The 27,343-nt window shown below is 38.9% G+C and overlaps 1 protein-coding gene across 5 annotated transcripts in view; it reads right to left on the bottom strand.

Annotated features, from left to right (window-relative positions):
* ABCB4 (ATP binding cassette subfamily B member 4) overlaps nucleotides 1-27,343 on the bottom strand; it is a 70,680-nt gene that overhangs the window by 2,383 nt on the left and 40,954 nt on the right. For 4 of the 5 annotated variants that reach the window (XM_007982301.3, XM_073009155.1, XM_073009156.1 and 1 more), the window contains 11 exons: nucleotides 24,419-24,589; nucleotides 21,560-21,706; nucleotides 19,773-19,877; nucleotides 17,649-17,726; nucleotides 16,201-16,284; nucleotides 14,953-15,156; nucleotides 11,305-11,405; nucleotides 9,574-9,714; nucleotides 6,910-7,066; nucleotides 5,719-5,916; nucleotides 3,937-4,143 (listed from right to left, as the gene is read on the bottom strand). In XM_007982301.3, coding sequence (XP_007980492.3) covers nucleotides 3,937-4,143; nucleotides 5,719-5,916; nucleotides 6,910-7,066; nucleotides 9,574-9,714; nucleotides 11,305-11,405; nucleotides 14,953-15,156; nucleotides 16,201-16,284; nucleotides 17,649-17,726; nucleotides 19,773-19,877; nucleotides 21,560-21,706; nucleotides 24,419-24,589 — 1,593 coding nt within the window. The remainder of the gene's footprint in view (nucleotides 1-3,936; nucleotides 4,144-5,718; nucleotides 5,917-6,909; nucleotides 7,067-9,573; nucleotides 9,715-11,304; nucleotides 11,406-14,952; nucleotides 15,157-16,200; nucleotides 16,285-17,648; nucleotides 17,727-19,772; nucleotides 19,878-21,559; nucleotides 21,707-24,418; nucleotides 24,590-27,343) is intronic. The other variant, XM_073009153.1, reaches the window with a different exon arrangement.

The raw sequence follows: 27,343 nt of genomic DNA, 5'->3' as shown, positions 1-27,343 counted from the left end.
ACCATGAATGGAGCTTGCAGGACTGGAAGTTGCCTGTAAGTGACTGGTGAGTGGAATGTGAAGGCCTTACTGTGTACTACTGTAGACTTTATGAACACTGTACACTTAGGCTACACTAAATTTTATAATTTTTAACAATAAATTAACCTTAGCTTACTTCGACTTTTTTACTTTATAAATTTTTAAGTTATTATTATTATTTTAGAGATCGGGTTTTGTTCTTTCACCCAGGCCAGAGTGCCGTGGTGTGATCATAGCTCACTGCAACCTTGGACTCTGGGGCTCAAGCAATCCCTCTCAAGTAGCTGAGACTACAAGAGTATGCCACCAAGCCTGGCTAATTTTGTTTTTGTTTTTGTAGAAACTAGATCTCCCTATGTTGCCCAGGCTGGGCTTGCCTCAAGTAATCCTCTCATCTCAGCCTCCCAAAGTGCTAAGACTACAGGCATGAACTTTTAAATTTGTCAAACCTTTGGACTCTTTTGTAATAACACTTAGCTTAAAAACACATTGTACAGTTTTGCAAAGATACTTTCTTTATGTCCTTATTCTATAAGTTTTCAGTCTAAAGTTTTTTATGGCTAGGCACACTGGTTCATGCCTATAATCCAGCACTTTGGGAGGCTTAGGCAAGTGAATCACTTGAGGTCAGGAGTTCGAGACCAGCCTGGGCAACATGGTGAAACCCCATCTCTACCAAAAATACAAAAAATTAGCTGGGCGTGGTGTCATGCACCTGTCCCAGCTACTCTGGAGGCTGACATGGGAGGATCACTTGAGCCCAGGAGGCAGAGGTTGCGGTGAGCCATGATCATGCCACTGTACTCCAGCCTAGGCAACAGAGCAGATGTCTCAAAAAAATTAATTTTTTATTTTTTACTTTTCACACTTTTATGTTATAAACTAAGATACAAACATACATTAGCCTAGGTCTATGCAAGATTAAGATACAATATCACTGTCTTCTACCTCCATGTTTTGTCCCACTGGAAGGCCTTCAGGAGCAATAATACACACAGAGCTGCCATCATCTCCTATAATAGTAATGCCTGCCTAATGGAATACCTCCTGAAGGACCTGCCTAAGGCTATCTTATAATTAACTTTCTTTAAAATAGGAGGAGTATACTCTAACAACAAATAGTATAACAGATATATGAACCAATAAGTCATTTGTTGTCATTATCAAGTATTATGCACTGTACGTAGTAGTATGTGCTATACTCTTATACAACTGGCATCGCAGTGGCTTTGTTATGCTAGCATCACCACAAACACATGAATTTTGTGTTGCACTATGATATTATAATAGCTACGTCACTAGGCAATAGGAATTTTTCAGCTCCATTATAATCTTATGGGAACCACTGTGGTATATGCAGTCTGTCATTGACCGAAATGTTATGTAACACATGACTGTAGTAGTATACACAGCACACTATGAAAGACCAGAAGAGGGAGATAGAAGTTGTTGTGGAGACAGGGTGGAAGGAGGAAAAAAAGGGGAAATAAATGAAAGAAACTTTTTAGAGAAGTTTGGGGAGCTAGATTTTGAGATAACATTCTAGGATGAGAAAGAACATGAATAGAGAGGTAAATTGAGTCAGTTCAGTTTGCAGGGCTTATGCAGTGATGTATATCATGTGAATTAATTTCCTAAAGTCCAGTGGTCACTCATATTCAGAGCTGAAGCTGTAAATTTTTCTATTCACAATCAAATCCAATATTTGATTCAGGTCAATGCCTGTGCATTAAAGGTTGGTAAGACTAACCAAAATGAAAGGTTTTTAAAATTTTATTTGTGGGTCTGAGTGATTTCTAACTATAGCAGAAACTAAAAGCAAAAATAATTAAGCTCTATGTCAGTGTAACCCAGTGGAACCTCGAATGCTGGAAGAATGCCATAAAATGAATTGTCCCTACCATCACTTTTAGGGACCTCAAGCCATCCTTCTGGGGCTACACATGTTTAAAGTGGACTCAAAATGGTCATGGACTGAAATTTAAAACGTAAAGCTATGAAACTTTTAGAAAAAAAACGCAGAAAATATTTTGGTCCTAGGGCTAGGCAACGAGTTCTTAGACTTGACACTGAAAGCATAATCCATACAAGGAAGAATTGATAAATTGGACCTCATCAAAAGTAAAACTTTTGGTCTGCAAAATATCCTCTTATAGGATGAATAAACAAGCTACAGACTGGGAGAAAACATTTACAAACTACATATCCAACAGTAATTACAATATGTTAAAAACAAAAACAAAAAACTTCCCAAAACTCAGCAGTAAAAGAAAAATATCCGATTAGAATATGGGCAAACAACATGGAGACATTTCACCAAAGAGGATATATAGATGGCAAATAAGCATATAAAAAACTATGCTCAACATCATTTGCCTTTGGGAAATGCATATTAAAGCCACAGTGATGTATCACTACACTCCTATCAGAATGGTAAAAATAAAAACTAATGACAACAGTAAATGCTGGCAAAGATTCAGAGAAACTGCATTACTTAGACATTGCTGGTAGGAATGTAAAATGGGATGGCCACTCTGGAAGAGAGTTGAGCAGTGGCTTATAAACTAAACATGAAATTGCCATACTGCTCTACAACTCCACTCCTGGGTCTTTATCCCAAAGAAATAAAAACTTGAATTCATACAGAAACCTGTATACAAGTATTTATAGCAGCTTTATTTGCAATAGCCAGAAACAGGAAATAACCCAGCTATCCTTCAACAGGTGAGTGGTTAAACTGTGGTACCTCCATACTGTGGAATACTATTCAGTAATAAAAAGCAATGCCTATGAATACACACAACTTCAGGGAATTAGCTGAATGACTAAAGATATCCCAAAAGTTTACATACTGTATATATTTTTATAAAACATTTTTAAGATATAAAATTATACAAACAGATAACAGATTGGTGTTTGCCAGAGTTTGGGAGGAGTGAGGGTGGGAGGAAGGGATGTATGCATGGCTCTAAAAGGGCAAGATGAGGGATCTTTATGGAGATGGGAATGTTCTGTATCTTTTTTTTTTTTTTTTTTTTTTTTTTTGAGACAGAGTCTCACTCTGTTGCCCAGGCTGGAGTGCAATGGTGCAATCTCGGCTCACTGCAACCTCTGTCACTCAGGTTCAAGTAATTCTCCTGCCTCAGGCTCCTGAGTAGCTGCAACTACAGGCAGCCGCCAGCACGCCTGGTTAATTTTTGTGTTTTTAGTAGAGACAGGGTCTCACCATGTTGGTCAGGATGGTCTCGATCTCCTATCCTCGTGATCCACCCACCTTGGCCTCCCAAAGTGCTGGGATTACAGGTGTGAGCCACCACACCAGTGTTCTGTATCTTAATTAGTGGATCTATGAATCCACATCTGCAATACAGCTGCACAGAACTAAATCCTTATGCAAATGAATGCAAGTAAAACAAGGGAAGTCTACAAGGTAAGTCTGAATAAGATCGGTGGAGTGTATCAATATCAGTATCCTGCTTGTGACACTGTATACCAGTTTTGCAAGATATTGTCATTGGCAGAAACTAGGTAAAGGGTACGTAAGATCTCTGTATTCCTTACGACTACATGTAAATCTATAATTATCTCAAAATAAAAACTATAATTGTTTTAAAAGTACCATAGGTCTAAATCAAACATGACTGCAGTCTAAATGCAGCCCTCAATCACCAGTCTGCAACCTGAAGTATGGTGGTTTTCACCTTCTCACTCCATTTGTATGAGGTAGGCATGATGTATTCCCATTTACAAATAAGGAAGCTTGGTATCCTGAAGTCAAGTGCCTTGTCCAAGTTGTTAATGTTAGTAAATCAACATATTTTGTTACAAGATTTTGTTGGCATAACTTTGGTAATTGTTTGGGGGATAAAAAATAGTCTCTTCTGATTCCAGCTAAGAAGTTACCCGTTAACTTACATGGGGTAACGTCTCGATGAAAGGATGTATGTTGGCAGCTTTGGCTGCACTCACAATTTCATCCTGTGATACAACCCGGCTGTTGTCTCCATAGGCAATATTCTCGGCAATGCTGCAGTCAAATAGGATGGGCTCCTGAGACACGATTCCGAGTTGAGCTCTGAGCCACTGGACATTGAGTTTCTTTGCTTCTTGACCATCGAGAAGCTGAAAACCAAAGTCCACAAACTATAAGGAGGGTTTAAAAAAGAAAAAAACTAAAAAGTTACTAGATTGTCCATTTGGAGGATTGTTGCATGAGGGCATCAGCAGCTGCAAAACAACAACCCTCCAAGACTTATACTATTGAGGCCAGCATGGCCAACATGATGATTTTTATGGTGATTAAGCCATCCCTATCTTGGTCTAACTGGCAAAATGGTAGCACATTTGACCCTCTTTTTTCACACTTCGCTTTGTCCTTGTCTGCCCTCCTCCAGCCATCTGTGTCCTACTCTGCCTTAAAGAAGCCTGCATCAAGGTGTCCCACTCAGGTCTGCTGTCCCCAGAATAATCGTAACCCTTCAACTTGACTTGATTTTCCCCTCCCCCACACACACCAGTGAAAAAGCTGATCAGAAGCATGGCCCCCAGATTCCAAAAGTTGGTTGACTCTGGTCCTACCTCTACCTCTCTTTTCCCTGAAAACTACTAGCCTTAACTTTCCCCCACCTCTCTGGTAGCACTAAGGACAAGAATCCAATGGAAAATGGACAAGTTACAAAGGGCAGTGTCTGTGGGAGAATTATTTTTGCTGGCAGTGATGGTTTTGTTTTTGTTTTACTTGCTACAGGCAGGAGGCATGGTGCTCCTAGGGAAGTGTTGTAATATGTACTTGAAAATACAGCCTTCTGTAAGGTAAAGGTTACAGGCAAAGGACTAGACACAAGCCCAGCTAGTGTTGATCTCAATAAAGAAAAAAATTCCCACCATAGTATCAGCACTTCACATTTACAGAGTTTTGGTGAACTGGTTTGCCTATGTTACCTGCAGAATAGTTATAATAGCAACACATAAGACTTCCAGAGAGAAACAACTAAATTAGGCTTAACAAGGCCGATTTAGGCTTAACAAGGCTGATTTAGGCTTAACAACTATTAATAAAACAACTCAAACAAGGCTTAACACTTTGGTGACTGTCTAATGGGAACAGGCTTCCAGGGCTTGGTCATGAGTGCCGTCCCAAGGTTATGGCAGATACAAGCATTATTGGTAAGAGTTGGTCTTCACTCAAGGAAGAGAGCCAGAGGGCTACGTGCTAGAAAATCAATGACAAAAGCCAAATATGAAAGAGCTGGAGGTTGAGGATCAAAGTCAAAGTTCAAGAGCCTAGAATTCAAGATAAGAAAAGGTGGCAAAACTGAAAGCAGTAGGGAGGCAATAAGCAGGTAGCACCTTGTTTTGGAAGTCAACTTTGAATTTGGGCAGGAGTTTGTGGTTCACCTTTATAAGCCAGTAAGTCAGTGTTTGCTTAGAAAAATAAGGCTGACTGGAAAGGTCCATGGCAGGGTAAAAATTAACTTTATATTCAGTATTTTCTGAACTAGACTGAATTCCAGACATTCTGTCCTATTGTCCCCATATATTTCTTGGATATGGTGCCAGTTTGGGGTTTATAGAATGTGGTCATTGTATCAAACAGGATTCTGGGTCTACATTTGTCCAATATTTTCCATTATGACAATATTGGTTGGACCAATTAAAATATAGCCTTCAATCAAGTTACTAAGGAAATGTGCTCACCACTGTCCCCGCCAAGGGGTCGTAGAACCGCTCCAGGAGCTGGACCACTGTGCTCTTCCCACAGCCACTGCTGCCCACCAGGGCCAATGTCTGGCCTTTCTTCACCTCCAGGCTCAGCCCCTGAAGCACTGGCACATTTGGTCGGGTGGGATAGTTGAACACGACTTCATTAAATGTTATATTTCCTTCAAATTTATCCTGAATAAATGTTTAAATGTTGCTATTATAATTGGACTGATAATTATCGGAATAAGAAATATTATTTCAAGGAAACTTTACCAAAGACTGTAGTAGAGAAACATAAAATTAATATTTGGTATAGTTCTGGTGCCAGTTAATATTGATAGCAAGTTATTATGATGTGAAATGAAGGTGAGAGATAAAGGTAGAGGTGAGATTAGACAAAAAGTCATTACCATGAGTTGTTATCTAACTCAGTTTCTGATTTCTTTAAGATATTGATTTAGCTTTCCCAACTGCTGATTCTGAAGCTGGAATCAAGCCAGTGTCCAAAAGGCTCTAAAGACTTGGAAATTTAGCAACAGTTTCTACCTAAAGTTTCAGTGGACAGCCCTGATGGCAAACCCTGGCAGTTTCTTAAGTTCACTTTCTTTATCTCACTTACTGGGCACAGCAATTTTATCAGAACATGAAATACCTGGGAAAGTCCTGGAAAGACTGTGTAAGTCCCAGTCTCTTTACCTGCACAGCTGCTTGTATATGACAATGTGTAGCATCTTGTTTCATACAAAGAACACTCAGATGTGAGTTTAAGTTACCTTTGTAGATAATAAAGCATAGGATTATTACTCTCATTGTGAATGAACTGCCTTCTTACCAATTATACTTAACCATTATAAAAAGTGACTAAAGTCAAATTGCTAATTGCGTTAACATGGCAGAATTATACCTTTATGTAGAAATGACTAAATTTTTGTGGAAACTATTCAGTTCTAATATATCTGGTTTTCCTTTTTTTATTTTGATGTGCTAAACTTCAGGATCCTTGAACCACCTAGAAAGTTTTTAAATGCCAGTCAAGTTTCCCAAATATTAGCTATATAAATATTACAAATTAAATTAAACACATGTTGGTGTAATCATCACAAACTTATCCTGTAGCTATAATCTAGCAGACAGCAAGTGTTAGGGAAAAATTGATCAAGCATCATCAGGCATCAGAGAACTTACAGGCTTCAGCCCCTCTTCACTGTAGTTGTCAATCAAAGGTTGTCTTTCAAACAGCATGAATAAGTGGGCTGCAGACAGCTTAGCTTTAGCATAGTCTGGAGCAAATGAACTGGCATGTCCTAGAGCCACTGCACCAAACACAATTGCAGAAAACACCCTAGACAAAAGGAGAGGAATTCAAAAATTAGATTATATAATTAACTCCATGATGTTTGAAAGTCTAAAGGCATAGAGCTTACCAATATTTTTCCTCTTTACTCCTTAATCATCCCCTTTCTCCCTGACATACATTTCCATAAAATTCTAGTAACAAGATAAATCTAGGAGAGGGGCAAGATCCACTTCGTGAGGGCTTGCCTTTTCTCGACTTGCTTTCTGACTTCCCTTTGCATAGGAGCCCCTAATTTCTTAGGACTACTGTGACTTTCCAAAGGTTTTTACTTTCAAGAAGAGGCTTATAACTGAATCTGATTTGTGAGCTCAGCTAATTTTAGTTGCTGGTTATACTCTTTTTAGAGTTGAGGGAATTGAAGCACAAAGTGTGTAAGGGCCTTGATCAGTTCCAAGTAAGCTTTTTCTAATAAAGCTCCGGCCCTGACTGACTTCCAGTTTGTGGTTTCTTCTATACTACCACACAAATGATAATCATCATCACTGTAAAGAATTTTTGTTAGGGAAAATAAGCCTTTACTAGAAATAGCTTTTTGTTTACAATTAAATTAACTATGCTATCAGTTATTATGCTTAGTACCTGGGTTTGATGACCACCAAACTCCCACGACATGAGTTTGCCTGCATTAACAGACCTGCATATGTACCCCTGAACCTAAAATAAAAGTTAAAATAACTATTGATAGCACTCTGAAAAAAAAGGTTACCTTAAACTAAAGTTCTATTTTCTAATTATATGGTCTTTAAAGGATGGATATTGATTATGACAATTTTTAGGAAGGGTTAAAGATCCTGAGATCTACAACTTCACAAAATAATTTACTTTTGATACTAGCACTATCCCAGAGAAAGGAGTGGGAGTTCTCTAGTAATAATAGAGAACTTTAAGTTTTCACCTCCCAAACTTCTCAAGCTAAGACATTAAAAATGGGTTTTTAGTACCTAGGGGCTGGGATAACAGGTATAGTAAGGCTTTCCTTTAAATATGATGAAAAGGTTAGTCGCCAAAAACTAAGTTTTAAAATAGTGATGAACAACCCACATGTGGCTGCATAGCTTCCCTGTACTGTCTGTTATTTAGTTTTAGCATGAAAGAGTAAAAAGCTGTCTTCTAGGTTTCCATAATTTAACATTTCAATGATTTTAAAAAAGAAAGGAAGCAGGATTAATGTAACTTTCCAACGGTTTTCACTTTCAGAAACGTTCTCAATATTTTTTATACAATAGTTGTACTCTAAGTTGTAATCCCCAGCTGCTAGTTCCATTTGTCCCCCAAAATCACTCCTCACTTTTTACCCATCTCTACCTTCTGTCTCCCTACTCCATGTCTGGGGATTCCAACTGTCATTAACGGAATCAAAAGGTTTTCTGGTCCTCTGGTTTCACAGGGTTTGGCCAATGGAAGGCACAGCAGAGGATAGGGAGGCTGGAAGAGTGAGGCCAGGGTATGTGTTTCTTTGACTTCTTTCCTGTCAGCTTGCTTGTGCAGTTGCTGTCCCTCCATCAAAGACCACAGAAAGCACCTATGCTGAGTTCCGGCAACCTTTCCTTCCTCTTGCCTTTAGGCTTAGGGTGGTAGCAGTTTCTAGCTGGGTATTGCTGGGGTGTTAACTTCCTTCTTGGGTACTGCTTACCTTAACACTTCCCAGGCCTTTGTAAATAGACCCTTTAGCAAACTCATCAATTAACCCATTTGCTGTGCCATTTGTTTCCTGTTGGGATCCTGATACAAAGATTATACAGATACATTTTTTCATGGTAATTTTAATTTTGGATGAAAAAAAAAATACTAACTCTTATACATTTTTGCTTTTTTGTCTTGACCCTGTTTCAAAAATGACCGTTCACCACTGCTTTAAAATCATCCCACCAGAGCAGAAACATACTAAATGATCTTAAAAAGAGTGGCTTCCCTCTTTCAAGCCTAGATTGCAGCCTAATGGAATGTACTGAGCACATTATGAAAAGAAGGCATCAAACAGACCAGTAGTTTGCCTTGGAAACCAAGGAAAAAGGAGAAGCCGAGAGGCAAATGTTGGCAGGGCCATCTCATCTCAGGCCTGGTTACGGAGAGAGTGCCTTTGCCAGACTTCCATCAAGTATTCCCATCTCATTTTCCAGGCCATGTTTTGGTTGTAGATAATAGTAAGCTATATAACCCTGTTTTGAGTCCATGGTCACCAGCAACTTTCTAATTATGATTTTTTTCTGCCTATATTCCATAATGAGAAAATTTGCATCAGGGTTATATGTGCAACTAAACTGTGCTTTCTGATCATTTTCATAAGCTTTATTGTAGTCCACAAAATGAAACTGCACTTGGAGTATTAACAAGATCAGATCTCTGTGCCTGCCAGGATGGAAACTGTGGTAAATTTAAATCCCTGACTTCATCTCTGGACACAGGAGTCGTTTTTTTCCTACTCTAAACTTTTGCATAAACCTACTAAAACCTTACTATAGAATAATCTTAATATTTTTAAAACTACTTACAGAATAACATCTCTGAAGCGCATATGTCCATTCACAATGAGATACGCACCAAATCGAAAACAACCGGCATAGGAAAAATACATAAATGCTTGTGAAATACTAAAAGTAATTCCATAGATGTGTGCCTTCTGCACAGAATTCCTGAAAAGCAAATCAGTATACTCGTAACCATCTCTTCAGCCTCCGTTAGCGCTGTGTAGTGGAAAGAGCACGGCTTCTAAGTCTGGCCAACCGGGTTTAAGTTCCACCTCCAGTTATATTAGTTTGAGTAAATGATAACTTCTCTAAACATTTATACAATGGAAATAATCACTGTAATGCAGAATTGTTTTGACAATTAAAAACCATATAAATGTCTAGCTCGGTGCCTAGTTCATAGTGGTTCCTCAAATGATAACTGTTATTACATATTAATATCTGATGACTGCAATGTTCAACTCCTATTATGTAAGCATAGCTGTTGTTTCAAAAATGCCTAAAACATCAGGATCTGAATTTAAGTTTGAATTATCTGAATGTTATTTACTACTACTATGTTGTTTCCTGTAACTAGTTGTACTCTGTTAGGTTAAAATTCATGTTTCAGATTCACAAAAGTTGAGTCCCTCAAGTTTACATAGATATACACCAGAAGTCCTTTCCCAAGCTAGATCCTGCCAGCCCCTGTATATAATTTATTTTGTACAGTTTCTAATTTGACCTCATGCTATACTTTATTGGCTTCTGAATCCTCCAAAAGAACTATAATTGAGTTACTCTCAAATATGAGGGCATTTTTGGCAAAAGGAAAAATTCAAAGTATTACTAATTTGGATGGTTTAACTTACGTGCTGTGAACATGGTGTTACAAAACTTAACTGAGCAATTTGTGATGCTATTAAATCTTTAAATTATAACCAAGTTCATAATTAGCTTCAGCTTTCTATTCTTCCTTAACCCTCCTTGAAGTTCAAAATAGGTTATCATTAATGGTGCATACATGTTTATATGTCCAACATCAAATGGACACAAAGATGTAGCTGCATGTTCTTTAGTGTCATATGACGTGTGCATAACTGAGGAGATGGCATAAATTCAGACTTTTGAAGATATCTGTTCAAATTGGCAAGTGTTCAGAACTACTGTTCCAGTCTGCAAAATTGTAATCTAAGTTGTGTTCAACTTTGTGTTAAAACATACTCATTTATAAAATCAGGCTGCAGTGGAAATGAGTGGCAAATGGTGCCATTAGGAGTTTCTTGAATTGCTCAACTATAAACCACTGAAATAGGCTGTGTTTCTTTATCTTCAGAGTAGGTTGGATCTGGTCCTCATTCAGAGAACAAATGAAATACTTTCCTCTGGAACATACCCAATAGCAAGTCTCACTTTTGGTTCAGTCTACACACTGCAAAGGAAGATTTGAGCAATTCCTTAAAAGAATGTTTGTCCTGAGTCACCCAGATAGGTTATTTCTGTTGCCTGCACTGATGACCAACGACTGTGCAATTCTTTATGTCTTTTACCTCTTGGAGACCTATTCTTATTATTTGCATAAGATGTAAAAAATATAATTCTGCGTCCCAGTCATATCAAAAAGTTACTTATTTTCAGTGATAGAATTATTGAAAAACAGTCACCCTTATAGTCATATCATTGTTTGGAGCAGCAGAGCTTTTATTATCTTTTTGGAATAATAATTCAGCCTTAGGAAAGCACTAGGTTCTTAGCAGGAATCATATGGTTCATTACCTGTAAGGTCCGTACAATTTTTCAACATACATTGATTCAAATTTTCTTTCCTGGGTCAAAGACACAACTGTCCTAATATTTTCTATTGCCTCTGTTGCAATCTGTAACACAGAATAGACCCTCATTAAAAGTGGTGTTTTTACTTCTGAAATAATGAAAAATAAGCCCGAGGGCTCTGTCAAAAGCACCCTGAAGGTTATTTTGATAGGCTTTAAGTTTCTTTACATTAAAAACAAAAGGTACAATATGTTCAAGACTAGCTTTATGACAAAACTGGTACTTCTGGTTCTGCTAAGTATGGTAGGCAAGTCTTTGTATGCCCAGGAAGGCTGATCAGCTTAGGGCAAGAACTGTGACCTGGGAACCAAGGGTCTGGTTCTATTCCCAGCCTGCCACCAGACAGTTACATGACTGGCCTTAGTCACAACCCCTTTCTGGCCTGACTTTCTTCGCAGGGCAGAGTCCTAGAAGAAAGGATTAGGCTGTGATTTCTAAGGGCCTATTGGAGCTGCCAATTATTTCCTCCCTGAGTATAACTTCTTATAAAAGCTGTCCACTCACAATGGGAAGGAGATCCCAATTGTAAACAACATGAGCATGCTTTAAATCCGTGATTAAATCAGAGGCAGACATCTGACTAATCTGGGTCAATCAGATTTGGTTTCCTGGCCCTGGATACAAGTTTGAACTGCGAGGCCCTGTGGCTACAGAGGCTGATGTCACATTGGGTATGTGTAATAAGCTGGTCTGAATATATAGCATCTGAGGAATGGAATAGGTATATAGGAAGATTCAGATATTAGAGCCTGTGGCTCTAAGAGCCAGTTAAACACAAACTGCCTGTATTTCCTGTACTTCGAAGTGTACTTACATCAAATCGCTTTTACCCAAACCAGCCAGAGAAGTTTTCTGATTCTTATAGCCAAACCACCCTTGACAAATGTTCAGTCTGTGACCTAGCTATTTAGTCTAAATCATAGTTCTGTAGTTGAGTCATCTAAACCATCAGCACACAGAGCATAAGATCTTAATTTTAGGCTTTTAACAGCTTTAAGACTTTTTTTTACCTCAGTTCTTAGCTTCTGTAATGAGCTAAAAGGAAGATATTTGATGCTTGAGACTGAATAACCATAGATTTTTCATTTGTAATAAAGATATAACAGATAGCTATTACGAGAATAAAGAAAAATTACTGAGCTTTTACTATGTCCAAGTATTACCTCATTCACCGATATGATCTCATTTAGTGTCACAACCCTGAAAGGTAAATAGTATTCCTATTTACACAGATGAGAGAACCGAGGCACAGAGAAGATAACTGAATTGCCTTAAGTTCTAAAGTTAATAAGTAGCATAGCAAGAATTCCAACCCAGGCTATCTGATGTGGAGTCCACGTTCCTAAGCCATTATGCTATTCTGCTACCCCTGCTGTGTAATTTACACAAGGAGAAACCAGTAATGACTTGACACTTCTCTTGACATTCTAGTCATGGGTCAACTGCTTTGAGGGTTAGCTCGGGCACAGAGGGCCCTTAATCTCAGTGACCAGACAGGGCCTGGATCAAGACGGTTTTGAGGCAGTCTTCCCTCCCCACTCCCTGCCCAGCAACCAACACTCTACCAAGCCCTTTTTGGAAAATTGGGATGGGAATACCTCAAACTCTGTTATCCTTTAACAATGATGAAACTCTACCCAGGTAAATGAGAGCATTTCTTTTTAAATAAACAGTGATTTGGGGTTTTTCTAGAACCTTCTTTCCGACTCTCACTCTCAATCAAGTGCTGACTGAGTAAACAATATTGAACTATGATTGAACTGCTGATACTAACATTTAAAAATTTTTTAATCTTTCGTATTTTTAAAAGCCCTAGTAGGTCAAAGTAGCTACTAAAAAAAATTAAACTGGCCAGTCTGAGTTATTCAATCTCTGATCCCTAGAATAACAGGGTTTTAGCTGGAAGGAACTTGGGACAGTATCTGGTACAATTTCTCATTTTACTAAAGTGGAACGTGAGGACCAGAGAAGTTGGGCATCTTCTCCAGCCTCACACACTGAGTAGCAAGACCAAGGCTAATAACGCAAGATTTTGTTTTGTTTCAATACTGCTCAGTTCTACCTGCTCTACTCTGACAAAATTCTAACAATTAATGGAGTTAAGACTATTAACTAGATTCAAGATGTTTTCTATCATGTTAACTTGTCTAAGAAAAGTTGATTTTCATTCCATCCAACTGACCATTCTCCCATAGGAAATGTGGAAAGAAGCAGGATTGAGGGGCAGGGGAGGAAACAGAGCTACACAGTGTTTCTTCAACAGTTAGTTGAGACACTCAGAAGTAAACGAAATGATGCCCTAAAGTACCCACAGTCAGCAGCCAAGAGAATCTTCAAGAACTCTGGACACCCAGGGGTTCCCAAGTCCTGAGAACCACATATTGTCCTAGCAAGCTCCAAGTCCTGGAGAGGATGCAGGATGAAAATGAGGAGAGTGCTTTCTGATGGAAACCTGGAGATACTATTATACCTAACACTGCACACAGCAGCAGCTGACGCCGGTTACAAGAGGACAGGAAAGGATTTCACCAGACATAACTGGTTTAGTGGGAACACGGTTGGTCCAAATGTTAATCTTCCCCCTTAATATGGTACCTCTGAAGCTAGTCACTCACCCAGTCTCTGACACCTCCTTCCCTATAGAGATACTGTCTGTTCCATTTCTCATAACTAGTGAAGGTCAGTTGCAGTAATGTTCATAAAAGGGCTTTGTAAAGTGCAATGCTATAAAAACTATATCACAATTTATATTTATCATCTGCTTCACTTCCTCATGTTTCAATAAAGGATAATAACACAAATCAGACTAAAATGTTCATGAGTATAATCTACATTTGAACATTTAAGTGCATGTACATGTAAACAAAATCTTTATGTGTAGATTTAAACACACTTAAACACATATAAAGAGACCATATAGTAGAGATAAGAACTTTGAAACTAGACCTGAACTTAAATCCCAGCCAAATCTCTAACTTCTGTTTGAATCTCAGGTTCTGCATTTCTGAGATTGGGATAACAATAGTGCCTGCCTTATAGGATTATTGTGAATATGTAATAAATTGGTGCATATAAATACGTAGCACAATAACTGGCACATAGTAAGGCTCAAGTAAATGTTAAGCCTAATAGCCATTATGGTGCGAACCACAAAATTGAGGCATTACTGCCATCTGGTGGCTGCCACCTTAATTATAGAAATCACAGCCAAGAAGAGGATCTCTTAAATACCAGCACATGTCTGACCCTGAACAATTCACTTACAGTCTTCTGTATAAAGGTTTCTGAAACAGGGATGACATTTGTCCAAACAGTAGCATTGAGATATGAAGTAAAATGAAATGCACTTTGAATATTCAGAAGTTCTTTATCATAACTATGTTAACTGCTTTCTATAGGCTGAAAGTTTTATGTTAATCACCTTATATTTAAGTTCTAGACATTAATACAGTAAAATATTTCATACACAATTGACAATTAGTTGTAGTGAGCACATTTAATTATTAAAGCCTGCATATCATGATAAATAATTCAAATAAAACACATGTCTAAAAACAACACTTACACCAATTGAAACCTTATTTGACCTACCTTTCCAGCAGCTTCCAGTTCTTTTTTATCTCTTTTGGCATTTCCAGCCAACAATTTCATTTCAACAATTCCTGATACAGCAATAATTGGAACAACTGCTAATAGCAATAGGGTTAACTGCCAACCGTAGATAAATGATATGATAATACCAGTTCCAAGGTTAGCTATATTCTGTGCAATTAAAGCCAACCTAGTTCCTGTGGCCTGGAAGAGAAAAAGCACAGAGAAACTGTAGTTTTAAGCTCCAATGCATGCGCTCCAGCCTTAGCCTCTTGGTGAGAATGATGAGTGGGTTCTGTGCCTGAGCTACATTGGCTTACTTTCATTACAATAAACCCACGACACCTGTGCTTAACTCACGAGGCTCTGCAGACTTTTCTTCATTGTGCCTTTACACTCTCATTCCTCTCCTGCCCACCTGAACCAACATTCTAGAACCAAGTAATCAACTTCTCCGCTTTGTGGATGGGCACTGGGGGTGCATGTATTTTTTCATAGATGCAATGTTCAAAGAGGAAACTAACTCCAATGTACCTGGGTAATTTTAAAGACCATTTGCTTCAAAAGTGTGAAAGGGAAATTTACACACTCCCAGAGACCATCTGTTGTTACAAAGGGTACGTGTCCTAAGAGACAATCCACCACAAAGCACATATAAGGATGAATTAGTGTTGTACTGCTCACTGCTCAGAAAACAAAAGTGGCTGTAGCGACATTACAGTTGGCTCTCTGCATCCACTCCTCCTTCGCCTGTTGTGTGGAAGCAGTGAGCTGCAAAGTAACCCACCTCAGCTACAGGGGTGGGGACGTAGGCCACTCAGAACCCCGCTGTCCCCTGGAGACAGCTAGTGGTTCAGGGTGGGGCATGTGACCCAAATTAGCCCAAATTAGATTTCAGCAAAGGGTTTTGTTTGGGGGTTGAGGTAAAGGTGTGTGCTCTCTTTCACTGGATGGGAAATAAGGAAGCTTGTAGTTCTAATTACTATTAGCAGCCATCCTGTGACTGCAGGGAATTGGCCTTGAGATAAAGCCAAAGCCAATGATGGGAACCTGGATTCTGGATTAAATCTGGAGGGGTAGTGGGTCAACCAACCCTGAAGTTTAATCTTCTGCTTATTGTTTACGGCAGTTTTGATTTGAGCTTTCTGCTATTTCTAACTGGAAGCATCTTAACAAGTGTGGGTATGCTATATGCTTATCTAAAACCATATTTGTAAAAAAAATACAAGTAGAGTGCAGTCTACATACTCCTTGGACTTGGGCAGCATCCGTGGCAAGTCTTGTAGAAAGTGCACCAGTACTGTTTTTATGGTCATCAAACCAGCTCATGTCCTATGGCATAAAATATACCTTTATATTAGTTCAAAATTAAAACAAGCAAAGAAAACCAGACAAAGCCTCCCAAAGCTCCAAGGCTGAGGAAATTTAGGGGAGACCTCATATGCAGTGTAGACTCCCTGGCCTTGCTCTGAGCACACTCCCCCAGAATCTGGCAGAACCCAGCTTCCTGACTGCTCTGTGGTAGCAGGGAGAGCATCTCTGGTCTAGGGGAGCAGGGCTCACCCCGATGGCTGCCATGCTGTTTGCCAGCTCCGCCCAAGGCTGGGAGGCTGGTGGGCATTCCATTCACCCGACCATCACGTCTTTCACTATGGACACTTCTGCCCTGATATGGTGTTGTCTCTCATAAAGGGTGGTGGAGCTGTCTTGGACATGTTGTTCTGATAGATTCTAGGCAGGAGAAAATAAGCCCTGGTTTCTCACCAAGCTTTTGTTTGATTTTTTTTTTTTTTTTTTTTAAAAAACACTGATTAAAAGTGTGTCTTATATCCAGTTAGCCACAGGTGAAAAAAGAAGCATGTCTGAGACTTGATTTTAATTGTAAGCTACTCATCCATGGCATTTTTTACCTTCACATAAAATAATTTTTCCTGCATAGCGAGAGTTTAGGAGATACTGAAATAGGATTTGTAAACAGATTTAATTAGAATATACTCCCTACTATGTGCCCATTTGTGAAAAGAAATGTAATCAGTTTCTGTCAATTGAATGGATAATATTCTGGCTCTCTCTTAGGCATTTTCTATAAAAATAGATAATTCATGTTTGCACATTTTCCTATGTCATGCACTAGAATGTGAACTTACCAGGAGAGCAAATAATGGATTGTACAGTACCAGCCACCAGCACGCTGTCTGGTACATGATAAGTAATGTTTGAATAAACCAACACATGAATTAATGTGAAAATAGACCTCAAATACGAAATAAACAAAACAATTATTAACATTTGAGAATACCTACAGTTAGTATGGTAGATTGTGGTACATGAGATTAAATGCTACCAACTAGCTTTTTCTTGGTTTAAAGACATCCTGGAGTCTCAATGGACTCACCAGGGCCTGCACAGGATCCAGAAAAGAGATACAGGTCTTTGAAATGATAGTGTCTACATGGAGAGAGATATTTATAGAATAAGCCAAAGCTACCCAAACAAAGCCTATTTCTGTGGGAAAAAAAAACATGAGAGGTCTTTAGCTCTTGAAGGACCAGGACAATTTGCAGGACTCTGCCCCATCCTTGCATGAATACCATGGGGGGAAAACATGCCTATCAACATAGCAATAAGAACAGTAAGAAGCTTAATACAGAAGAAATGTGAAAAACCAGAAGGCATTCTCCAGCGCACACTCCTACCTGTCTTAGCATTGCTTTAAAAGCCATTGACCGTAGTCTCCTGGTGAGGATCTCGCCAGCTTTCCCAAACGTGAAACCCTGGTTGAGAAAAAAGGCTATGGTCTCTTTTGATCTTTATGTATGTAATTGCACCAGACCAATCCTGTTCAACTTTTATGTGGCAAAGTTATGAGTTGTTTTATAGTTGCCACAGACCCTCAAGTCATGTTAATAACCTGAGCAACCCCAGATGAATCAAACATGCAACCATAGCGGGAACCTAAGTGCTCCGAACCAAGAATCAGGGACTGAATGAAGAAGCAGACACCACAATGCAGAATGCAAGATTCAATCAGATCGAGCTCTGACATCACCCCATGGCAGGATCCAGTCGGATGGTGCTTCCTGGCATCACCTCATTGCAAGATTCAATCAGATCACACTTCATTACCATATGCTTATAAAACCTGACCCAGCCTCCAGCTTGGGGAGATATTGCTTTGGGCACTATGCCCTGTGAGCTCCTCACTTGTGACAAGTTATAAAATTCCTTTGCTAAATCCTCCTTGATGTGGTCATTGGATTGAAACCCACCAAGTGACCAAACCCACTTGCTGTGTGGGTAACAGTTCCTAGTATTCTGACACAGGTGCATATATTCACATTGATTTTACATTATTTGTATGTTAATCATCAATTTAAATAACAAAAGTCCAGGACCAAATACAAATTCAAAGCTCCCATGTCAAATTCATGTACTGCAAAATCATTAGTATGCATTAGAATCAAAGGCCAAATATCTTAAAGGTGTCCAGTCCTGGCTTCAAAACCATTCTAAATAAGTTTATTTTTCAAAACTTTGAAGGGCAGCATCTCAGTGACAAAGATACTGTGTTTAACTACAACATTCAGTGTATTCCTACTACTTCCAATAAAGCAGTTAAATACAGAAGTAACAAAGTCCTACACAGGAATTCATTTTGGCTCGTGCAGTGTAGAGGATGTCCTTAGAAACAAGATCCAAATGAGTATGCTGGTTCCTGGTCACAGCTCCACATGCACTCAAATTGGGGAACAATCAGGGTACTCTTCCTTCTCCAGCCTCTTTGGGACAATTTCCTTCTTTCTAATTACCACATCCAAACTGGAGAGGAGTCCAGATGTCCAGAAGTGGGCTTATTTCTGGGATGTGTGAGTCTCCAGCCACAGTGTGAGTGTTGGGGTAGCCGTGCCGAGGGCACATGGGGGAGCGCACATCAGAACTGTTTACTAAGCCAGGGGGATGGGTGATCAGTGCACTTCGTGAATAGGCTCCAGGTGTTCCGTGTCCAGGACCAGACTGCCCTCCCCCTCCATTTGCTGGCAGATTGCTACAGGCAATACAGTTCTGTGCATCAGCCCACCGTTCCTGCAGCCCCTGAAACACGTTTTTCTAGCTGCACTGCCTAGCATCCCAGGGATTGGGGCTGGATTGATCATTGAGTTGTGTCTAGTAGGGCAATGACTTCTAAATAAAAAGCTTGGTTTATTTTTGCCATTGGTTCAACAATAATAAAAGAGAAGCATGCTGGCACGACTAGGAAACACTATTTTGCTGACTGGATTGTATTATATTTGAAAGGCCTATGTGGTGCCCACTGGGTTAAAGAGACAAAAGAAATTAGAGGGAAGTCTAACTAGGTAGAAAAGTATAATTAGAGAGTTTGACTAGTTTATTTTGGCCAGGTCTACAATATTAGAATGCAAAATATTGTGTTCTTTCAAATAGTTCATCAGTTAAGTAGGAAAAGATCAGAGAAGTTACTTGTTATTCTATAAAGAGTAACAACAGGAAAGAGAATGCTATTGGACTGTACTTTCCCAGTTCGCAACCTGTTGAATTTAAGTTACTCTTATGCTCTGCAGTAAACTGAGGTCTCTCGTTCCTTGGTAATGAATGTTTGCTGAGGGCAAACTCGTAATGTAATATAATTTAGGACACAGGGAAGTCACAGTTCCCCCTGATAAGGAGTCTACCCTCCAGCAGACCCTTATGCCACTTGTGTTTGCAATTTATTTCACTGTAAGAATTTGGAAGCTCCATTAGGTTTAACTTCTCTAATTAAATTATAAACTTGATGAGAAAGGCAAATCATGGGTACCTACCTGAAGGAAGAAAGTAAAAAAAGAAATAATTCCCAGACATAAGAAAAGCAAAGAGAACATGTTGCACTTCTGCTGCTTCACTGCATCGTCGCCTGGTCCAAAAATCTACAAAAGAATATTTAAAATGCCCACTTGGATTACATGATTGATCCTTGTTCATTCCTTCCATAAATAGTGGCTTGACTGTCACATGTTTAAAACTAGGCTTCAAATATGTAGGGTTCTGGTAATTGTGGTAAAATATACATAACACAAAATTTACCATTTTAACCATTTTTAAGTGTATAATTCAGTGGCATTAAGTATAGTCACATTGTTGTGCAACCTTCACCACTATCCATCTGTGGAACTTTTCACCTTCCCAAACTTCCCAAACTTGATACCATTACAATGACTCCCCATTCCCTCCTTCCTCCCAGCTCCTGGTAATCTCTATTCTACTTTCTGACTGCATGGTTATTAACATAGGTTGACATACTGCACATGGACTGTGAGTGGCTGCACATTTTAGCATTTGTTCCTCTTCCTATATGTCCCCTTCTCCCTCTGATTCCTCCCTGCCCCAGCCCTCCACTTCTCATTCCATCAGGCTTCTACCCAGAGGGACCTCTCCTGAACATTCTATCTGAAACAGCACCCCCAGCTAACCCCTCTCTATTACCCTACCCATCTTTTAAAACACTTGTTATCCCTCAACACGTTACATGTTTGTGGGATTATTTTTTTGTTTGTCTGTTGCGTATCTTCCCCAACAGAAACCATGCTGTTTGAGGACATGACTTGGTTTATTTCTGTACCACTGTATCTCCAGTGCCTGGAGAAGCACTAGGCAGATAGATGCCCCAAAATATATAGTCTACATTGCCTTGAATTGCAAGAGAGCCAGAGCTTGCTTTGTTTTGAAACTTTAAAAGATGTGGAGGAAGATCCTTCCTAATTTATTTATTTTTTGGCTTGTGGTCTTAATTGTGGATCAATGCCTAACATTACAAAATAATAAACTCGTAACATGATGGAGAATTATTTAACCTCAACAACAAAGTCTCTCCCATAATGTTAGAGGTTGACTAAAATTGTAGAATACGAATTCTGGATTTCATGGAATTGATGGAGGGTTTATATCTGTGATAACTTCCTTTAAATATCCCCCAATTAATTGAATGATTGACTAGTATGTTTTTGTTGTTAGTCTTGGACTCCCCAAGCCTTGGAAGGATTGCTAAAATGGGGTGGCTATTGCTTTTTGAATACTTACTACAAGGCACACACTCTTAAATGCTTTCCAGATAGTTACCTATATAATCTCTTAATCCTCAGCCATGTTATGAGGTAGATTTATTGTATAGATGAAGAAACTGAGGTACCGAGAGCTATTGAGTGGTGAGGCCAGTCTATACCCAGTGCCTGGACTCTTATTAAACTCTATGACTTTAACCCCTCCCTGCTCCACTCTCTCCCCACCTCACTGTGCGACGTGTACCAGCTTCTCTACACAAACAGATTGGGGATCATTGTCTGACACCAGTTTCACCAAATGAAGACAGCTCATTAGAATGCCTTCTTCATTGATTTTACATTTTATAATTTCATTAATATCATAACTTAGAGTGATTCAAAGGCTACTTATCTTTTCCCTCACAGCTTTTCTCAAAAGGGATTTAAGGACTTTGGCTTAGTTTAATTTAAGGCTGCTTAATCCCAGAATGGAGCCAGTTAGTGAGGTTGGGAGAAGCAGCAGCTGATGAACTGATTTAATTCAGGCTGTTATGGGATGTTTGCAAACTTACCTCTATGATCTCTGAGAATATGACTGAAAATGCCGGCTGAAGCCCCCCATTGGCAATGGCACATACTGTTCCCACGACGAAGTAGGGCCATTCTGTTTTATTCAGTTTCAGGACCTTCAGAAAAGACACTGGTGGCACATTTGCTTCCTAGAACATACAAACATCAGGGCAAACTGGTGATGATGCAACAGTTACCAGAGTCCGTAGACATAGAAAAGGCATGGCCATTGCCCTCAAGGGACCTGCAAACTAGGTGCAGAGAATGACAAGCAAACTACTAGAGAGTAGGACAGTATATTATAACATGTTAACAGTGTTTACTGATTACACATCATAAGCTGAGTATAGGTTGTTCGGCCAAGAAGCAACCTTCATGGTGTGCTTAGCTCGTCCCTATTCTGGCCTCAGTAGACTGTGAGGTAGCAGGCTCTGGGCACAAACACCTTGGCATCCAGCTCTGGAGTTACACAACACTGTGTTGGTGTGACAGTCATGGCTGGGCCACATGAGCTGAGCTGCAGTTTTCTCATATATTATGACACAGTCCTGCCTCTCTAACAGGGATGATATCGGGGTCAAATGAGACAATACACCTGAGTAGATGGATAAACATCTTTGCAAATGTAGGAAACCATTACTAACTGGAGAACATGGGCTTGGCCTCCTCACCCCAAAGCCCTGCCTTTTCTGTGCCATATTTCCAACTCACAAAACCAAATTAATTACATTCCTTTTCTCTTATCACACTTTTCCCTGTGCAGAGTTCTCTTATTTCATAGCTTAGCTTGTTTGTGATTTTTTTGTTTACATATCTCCATTTCTAGTATGTAACCTTTTTTTTAACATAAATATTATATCTTTATATTCCTAGAAAGTATCCAATTCCTGGCACATATAAGATTCTCAGCAAATGTTTAATTAAATGTCCGACCAAGCATGCAGGATTTAGGTCTCATAAAGAATGTTCTGATGATAGAAGCAGTTTTAACATTAAACTTGAGACATAGGTGACTATGGAATCCCAAAAGCTTGAGGTCACTGAGAAAGGTTATATTTATATCTCTAAAAAACAGAGAATATAGAAGTAGGTTCTATTCAGCCTTCTTCTTACAAATTACCCATTTTTTCTGTATTTTAGGGGGTTTTTTTTTCCTCTCTAGTTAACAATATCTTTAAGTCCCTATCTCCAGCATAATGAATGAATCTTTTTCTTGGATTACTGCTCTTCAGCACACAAACAGGTCTACCCAGGTCCCTCTAATCAGCCTAATCTCTCCCTCTCTTTTGGCACGTTGTTTTCTCCCTACAATGGTACTTGGGACAATGTTGTTGATTGCAGCATTTCCTGCCTCCCCCTCTTCTCTGTGCATTTCTTCAAGAGACGTGCTCCTGTGAAATACTGGAGTTTAAAGAGATAGTAAAATAACTCTCAATATAAATGAGGAAATGAAAAGTGGATAATTCCATAGCCAAAAGAGGAGAAATTGCTTATCTTACTTATAATAATGAAGCTCCAAAATGGTACAATTGTTATTCTTCTTTCTATAAATATACCAAGATTAAGACCTCTAAAAGAGGCCTTGTGATTTCTGCAGTAATAGCCTACACAGATAAAAACAGATGCACTGCATTCTTGGTAGTATTCATTTTCTCAGGCCAACACAAGAGTAAAAATAAACTCAGCGTTCGTCAACAAATACCATCAAAATATCTCAAAACTATATCTTGAAATAAGGAAATCTTTTTTTGGAATGGACTCCCTCTCTGTAATAAAATTATTTGTTCCAGCCTGGGCAACATGGTAAAACCTCGTCTCTACAAAAAGCACAAAAAAATTAACCAGGTGTGGTGGCACACACCTGTAGTCCCGGCTACTCAGGAGGCTGAAGTGGGACAATCAGTTGACCCCAGGAAGTGGAGGTTGCAGTGAGCTGCGATTGTACCACTGTGCTTCAGCCTGGACAACACAGCAAGACCCTGTCTCAAAAAATAACATTAAAAATAAATAAATAAACAAATAAAATTGTTAATTGGAATTAATAATCTCCTAAATCCAGCATTGCTCTTTCTCACCATTCTCCTCTTTTTCTAAGTAAGATAATTCCAATCTAATTTAGAGTGTCAATGCATACAGCAAAAAAACAAACAAAATTGAATTTTCCATACTCATGCTAAGTATGGTCATGTGATTGAATTATGACCAATGACTTATAAGTAATAGTATTATATGGGAATTCTGGAAAACCTCTTTGTTTCTTCCTGTTGCTTGGACCACAGATGTGATAGGTAGGGCTTCAGGAGCCACATTAGATCATAAGTGACCCTGAGGATGGAAACCTGATGCCAGGATAGTGCAGATAAAGATGAAGGGAGCTTGTGTCTATGGGGACTGTGGAGCTACCGTTCTAGCCCTGAGTTTTTCACCTCTAAGATTTTGGTATGTGAAACAGAAATAAAAGCTCTTATTTGCTTAAACGGATGCTATTCTGGGTTTCCTAATAAAGATAATCAAATGTAATCCTACCCAATAGAGTATGCAAATATCAGGGCCTCTCGTTTTGGACCAGTCTTATTATCTCTGGACCTCAAAGATGAATGTCAAATTCAATTTTAATATTAAGCCTCTCAGCACAAAGACTACATTTCTGGATTTTTTTTCCTTGAAAATCCATTTATAATTGGAACTGATTTCAATTCATTGTCAAATACATTTAAAATTTGAATTTTTTTTTCTTTAAAAAGAGTATGGCTCATAGTTGCAGTCATCTGTGCCTGAAAAATATTTGCAAGGCTAAGAATTTCAACAATTGTAGCAAAACTACAAAGTAAGAGACTTAATTTAAGTGAAAAACAACTTACAAGTCCATCGATTTCCACATCAAGGCTATTCTGACACATTTGCGAATTTTTAAGGTTTTTCTGAGTAGAATGCCTAAATAGGCGAGATTTCCAGCCATTTGGGGCCATTCCAGTGGCAGCTTTTTCATCATTTAGTTCAAATTCTTCTGACTGGATCTGGCTTCCTGATGTCTGAAAGAATATCAAGACATTAAAGTGTATGTGTATGTGTGTGTGTGTGTGTGTGTGTGTGTCCAAATGGACGTAACCTCCAAGTTTAGAATCATAAAGCAATTTGGAATATTACATGTATCAAGCTTTTCAGATTTCCTAACTGCTTCTCAATCAAGGATAACTAAAAACCTATAAAGAACTATAGAAAAATTAAATTCAATTTGAACAATAAGAAAATTGGAGTATAAGAATATTTTCTAAAAATTTAAAGACACATTTTTCATAATCCAGAAAGTATACAGGAATTTACTCAATATGCAGTAATCCAGGGAACAAGTCATGGCCACCAAGAAAGGGAAGAAGAGTACATGGAAACACTACCAAGGGTTTGTTTTTAAAGCTATAAACAAGGAAAGCTGAATCAAAGAGCCTGATCACTACCCAAGGGAGGTAAAACTGTCTTCCTTGACTGGCTGAGTATGGTCATCTTCCTTCCTCACAGTCCTGCTCTGACGCACACCTTGACCCACGTGACCCAACATGCAGGCTCAGCCTAATTGCTGACTGTGAGATCAATTCTCTTTTTAATGGGAATGGGGATGGGGAGTGGTGATCTAAGGACTTTTAGTTCACTGCCTAGTAAGGGTGAGGGAACATCAAGCCCTGCTGGAGTTGGACTTTGGTCTGCTTCCCTATTTGCTTCATCTATGTCCAACTACACATCTTAATGGTTGGTTCAGGGTCTTAGTCCTTGTAGTAGTGTCTTGTTCTTGTTCCTCCCTTCAAGTCCTGCCCTGAACCCAATCCTATGGCTAGTGCCTTACTGTACCTACAATAGCCAATTATGATCTCTTAGCCAATTATGATCTCTTCCAGTTGCTCATTCAACATCTGACAGAACACTGCTCATGTGCTTATATATTGCCTTGAACCACATTGCAATGATATGTTCTGCTTGGTGGACTTCCTTATTTGCTCATTACTGAATCAATTCTATACCATCTCTCAACAAAAACCAACCTAGGCTACAGACTTTGTAACTTATCCCTTGCATTCTCACTGCCATCTGTTCCCACACTGCTACCAGCTTTATTTTCCTAAAGGGCAGCTCAAAATCATCCCCAGCTTCCCAGTACCTGCCCAAGCCTGGATCCCCAAAAATCTAGCTCATGGCAAGTCAAACCAGACCACCTCTCATGAATACCTCCCCGGAACTTTTCCTCTTTTTGTAATCTCATCTATGCTATCAAGAGGTCCATCTCAACGGATAGTTCTTCCAATAAGCCCATTCAGATTTTAGCTTCCTTCTATGACCAAATGAACATTACCTGTCTCTTTCATAATATTTTTTCTGTGCCTTACCTAAAACACTCACTTGGTGTTGGGTGCTTCAGCTGAAAGTCATCAAGCTCCAAGCCAAGATAGCCACTTTTCCACCAGGTGTTAAAAAGTATCTATTTAAAACCAGTAGCCCTCATTTCTTCCACCCAGATATACTTCAGATGTCTCAAATATTTAATTGTAAAAAGCAGAACAATAAATTCTGAAAGGAAATGGGGTGAATATCCTTTCAAAGAACAACCTCAAATGCTGAAGACATGGAGGAAAAAACTGACAACCTAATTACATACAATTTTAAAGCTTCTTTATGGTAGCCAAATACAACAAAGTGAAATTGAAAGGAACAAAGCAGGAAAAAAAAAAAAATCTCTCCAATACTTGTAAGAGAAGAGTGTATTTCCTTTTTATGTAAAGAGTTCTTACAAATCAATAAGAATATTAGGAACAACACCACAGAAAAATGTCCTAATACAGGAACAAATACTTTCACAGAGGAAGAAAAATATAAATGGCCCATAAAAATGTGAAAATAAGCTCAATCTTATAAATAGTTAAATTTGAAGATACTGTTTAACTCTTTAAACTGGCAAAGATGAAAAATAAATATGAAATGGCTATCAGCGGCTATTTGTAGGGATATGGCTTATGATGACTTTCAAGTTTCTAAAATGTACATGTTTGTATTTTTTTAAATGCTTGATTTTTTAAAAGAATGCATTACTTTATAATCAGAAAAAAATTAAGATACACTTAAGAGAAACAACTAAGAGCCAACAGTCTACCTAATGGAAAAGCAGTGATACTTCTTAGAAACAACACCAAAACAAGGTTGAATGAAAACCAGGTTAGTCTTTGAGACTTGAGAAAAGAGTACTGCATTAGTTTGAGCATCTGCTGACTCTCAGGCTTACAATGGGTCTTTCCCACATCTCTCCAGCCTTACCAAGTAAGTGGGAGGGCAAAACTCAAATCAGAAATGTGAAATTTGGGGGTACCCAGGTGGAACCATTCAAAGGGGCTGAGAATCACAGAATGCCAGAGCTGGTAGAAATATCAGAGGTCATCTTACTTCAAGCTCATGCTCATTTAGCAAGTGAGGATACCAAAACCCAATTTGGTTAAATGACTTGCTCAAAGCTGTTGCCTAGTTGGTGACAGATTTCTATCATGCCAGACCATTCATTGTTCAGTCTTCAAATGTACACCTTTTCCTAAGAAAGTAAGCTTGGGAATATGATATGGAAAGGTGAGAGCTGTCTGTATCTCTTTAGCAGTCTCCCAATCCAAGTCCTGATGGAAGCAGAGGTCATTCTTACAGAGCTCATGGCAATAGGACAGCCAAGTGGTTATCTCACTTGAGGATTCAACATGTCATTATGGGCAAAATCACAGACCCTTGGTAACCATTTATGAAATGAAAACTAAAATAGA

Source organism: Chlorocebus sabaeus, chromosome 21 (assembly GCF_047675955.1).
Source record: "Chlorocebus sabaeus isolate Y175 chromosome 21, mChlSab1.0.hap1, whole genome shotgun sequence".
Classification (NCBI taxonomy): Eukaryota; Metazoa; Chordata; class Mammalia; order Primates; family Cercopithecidae; genus Chlorocebus; species Chlorocebus sabaeus.
Note: the sequence above shows the minus strand (reverse complement) of the source record. Positions and strands in the feature narration are given on the sequence as shown.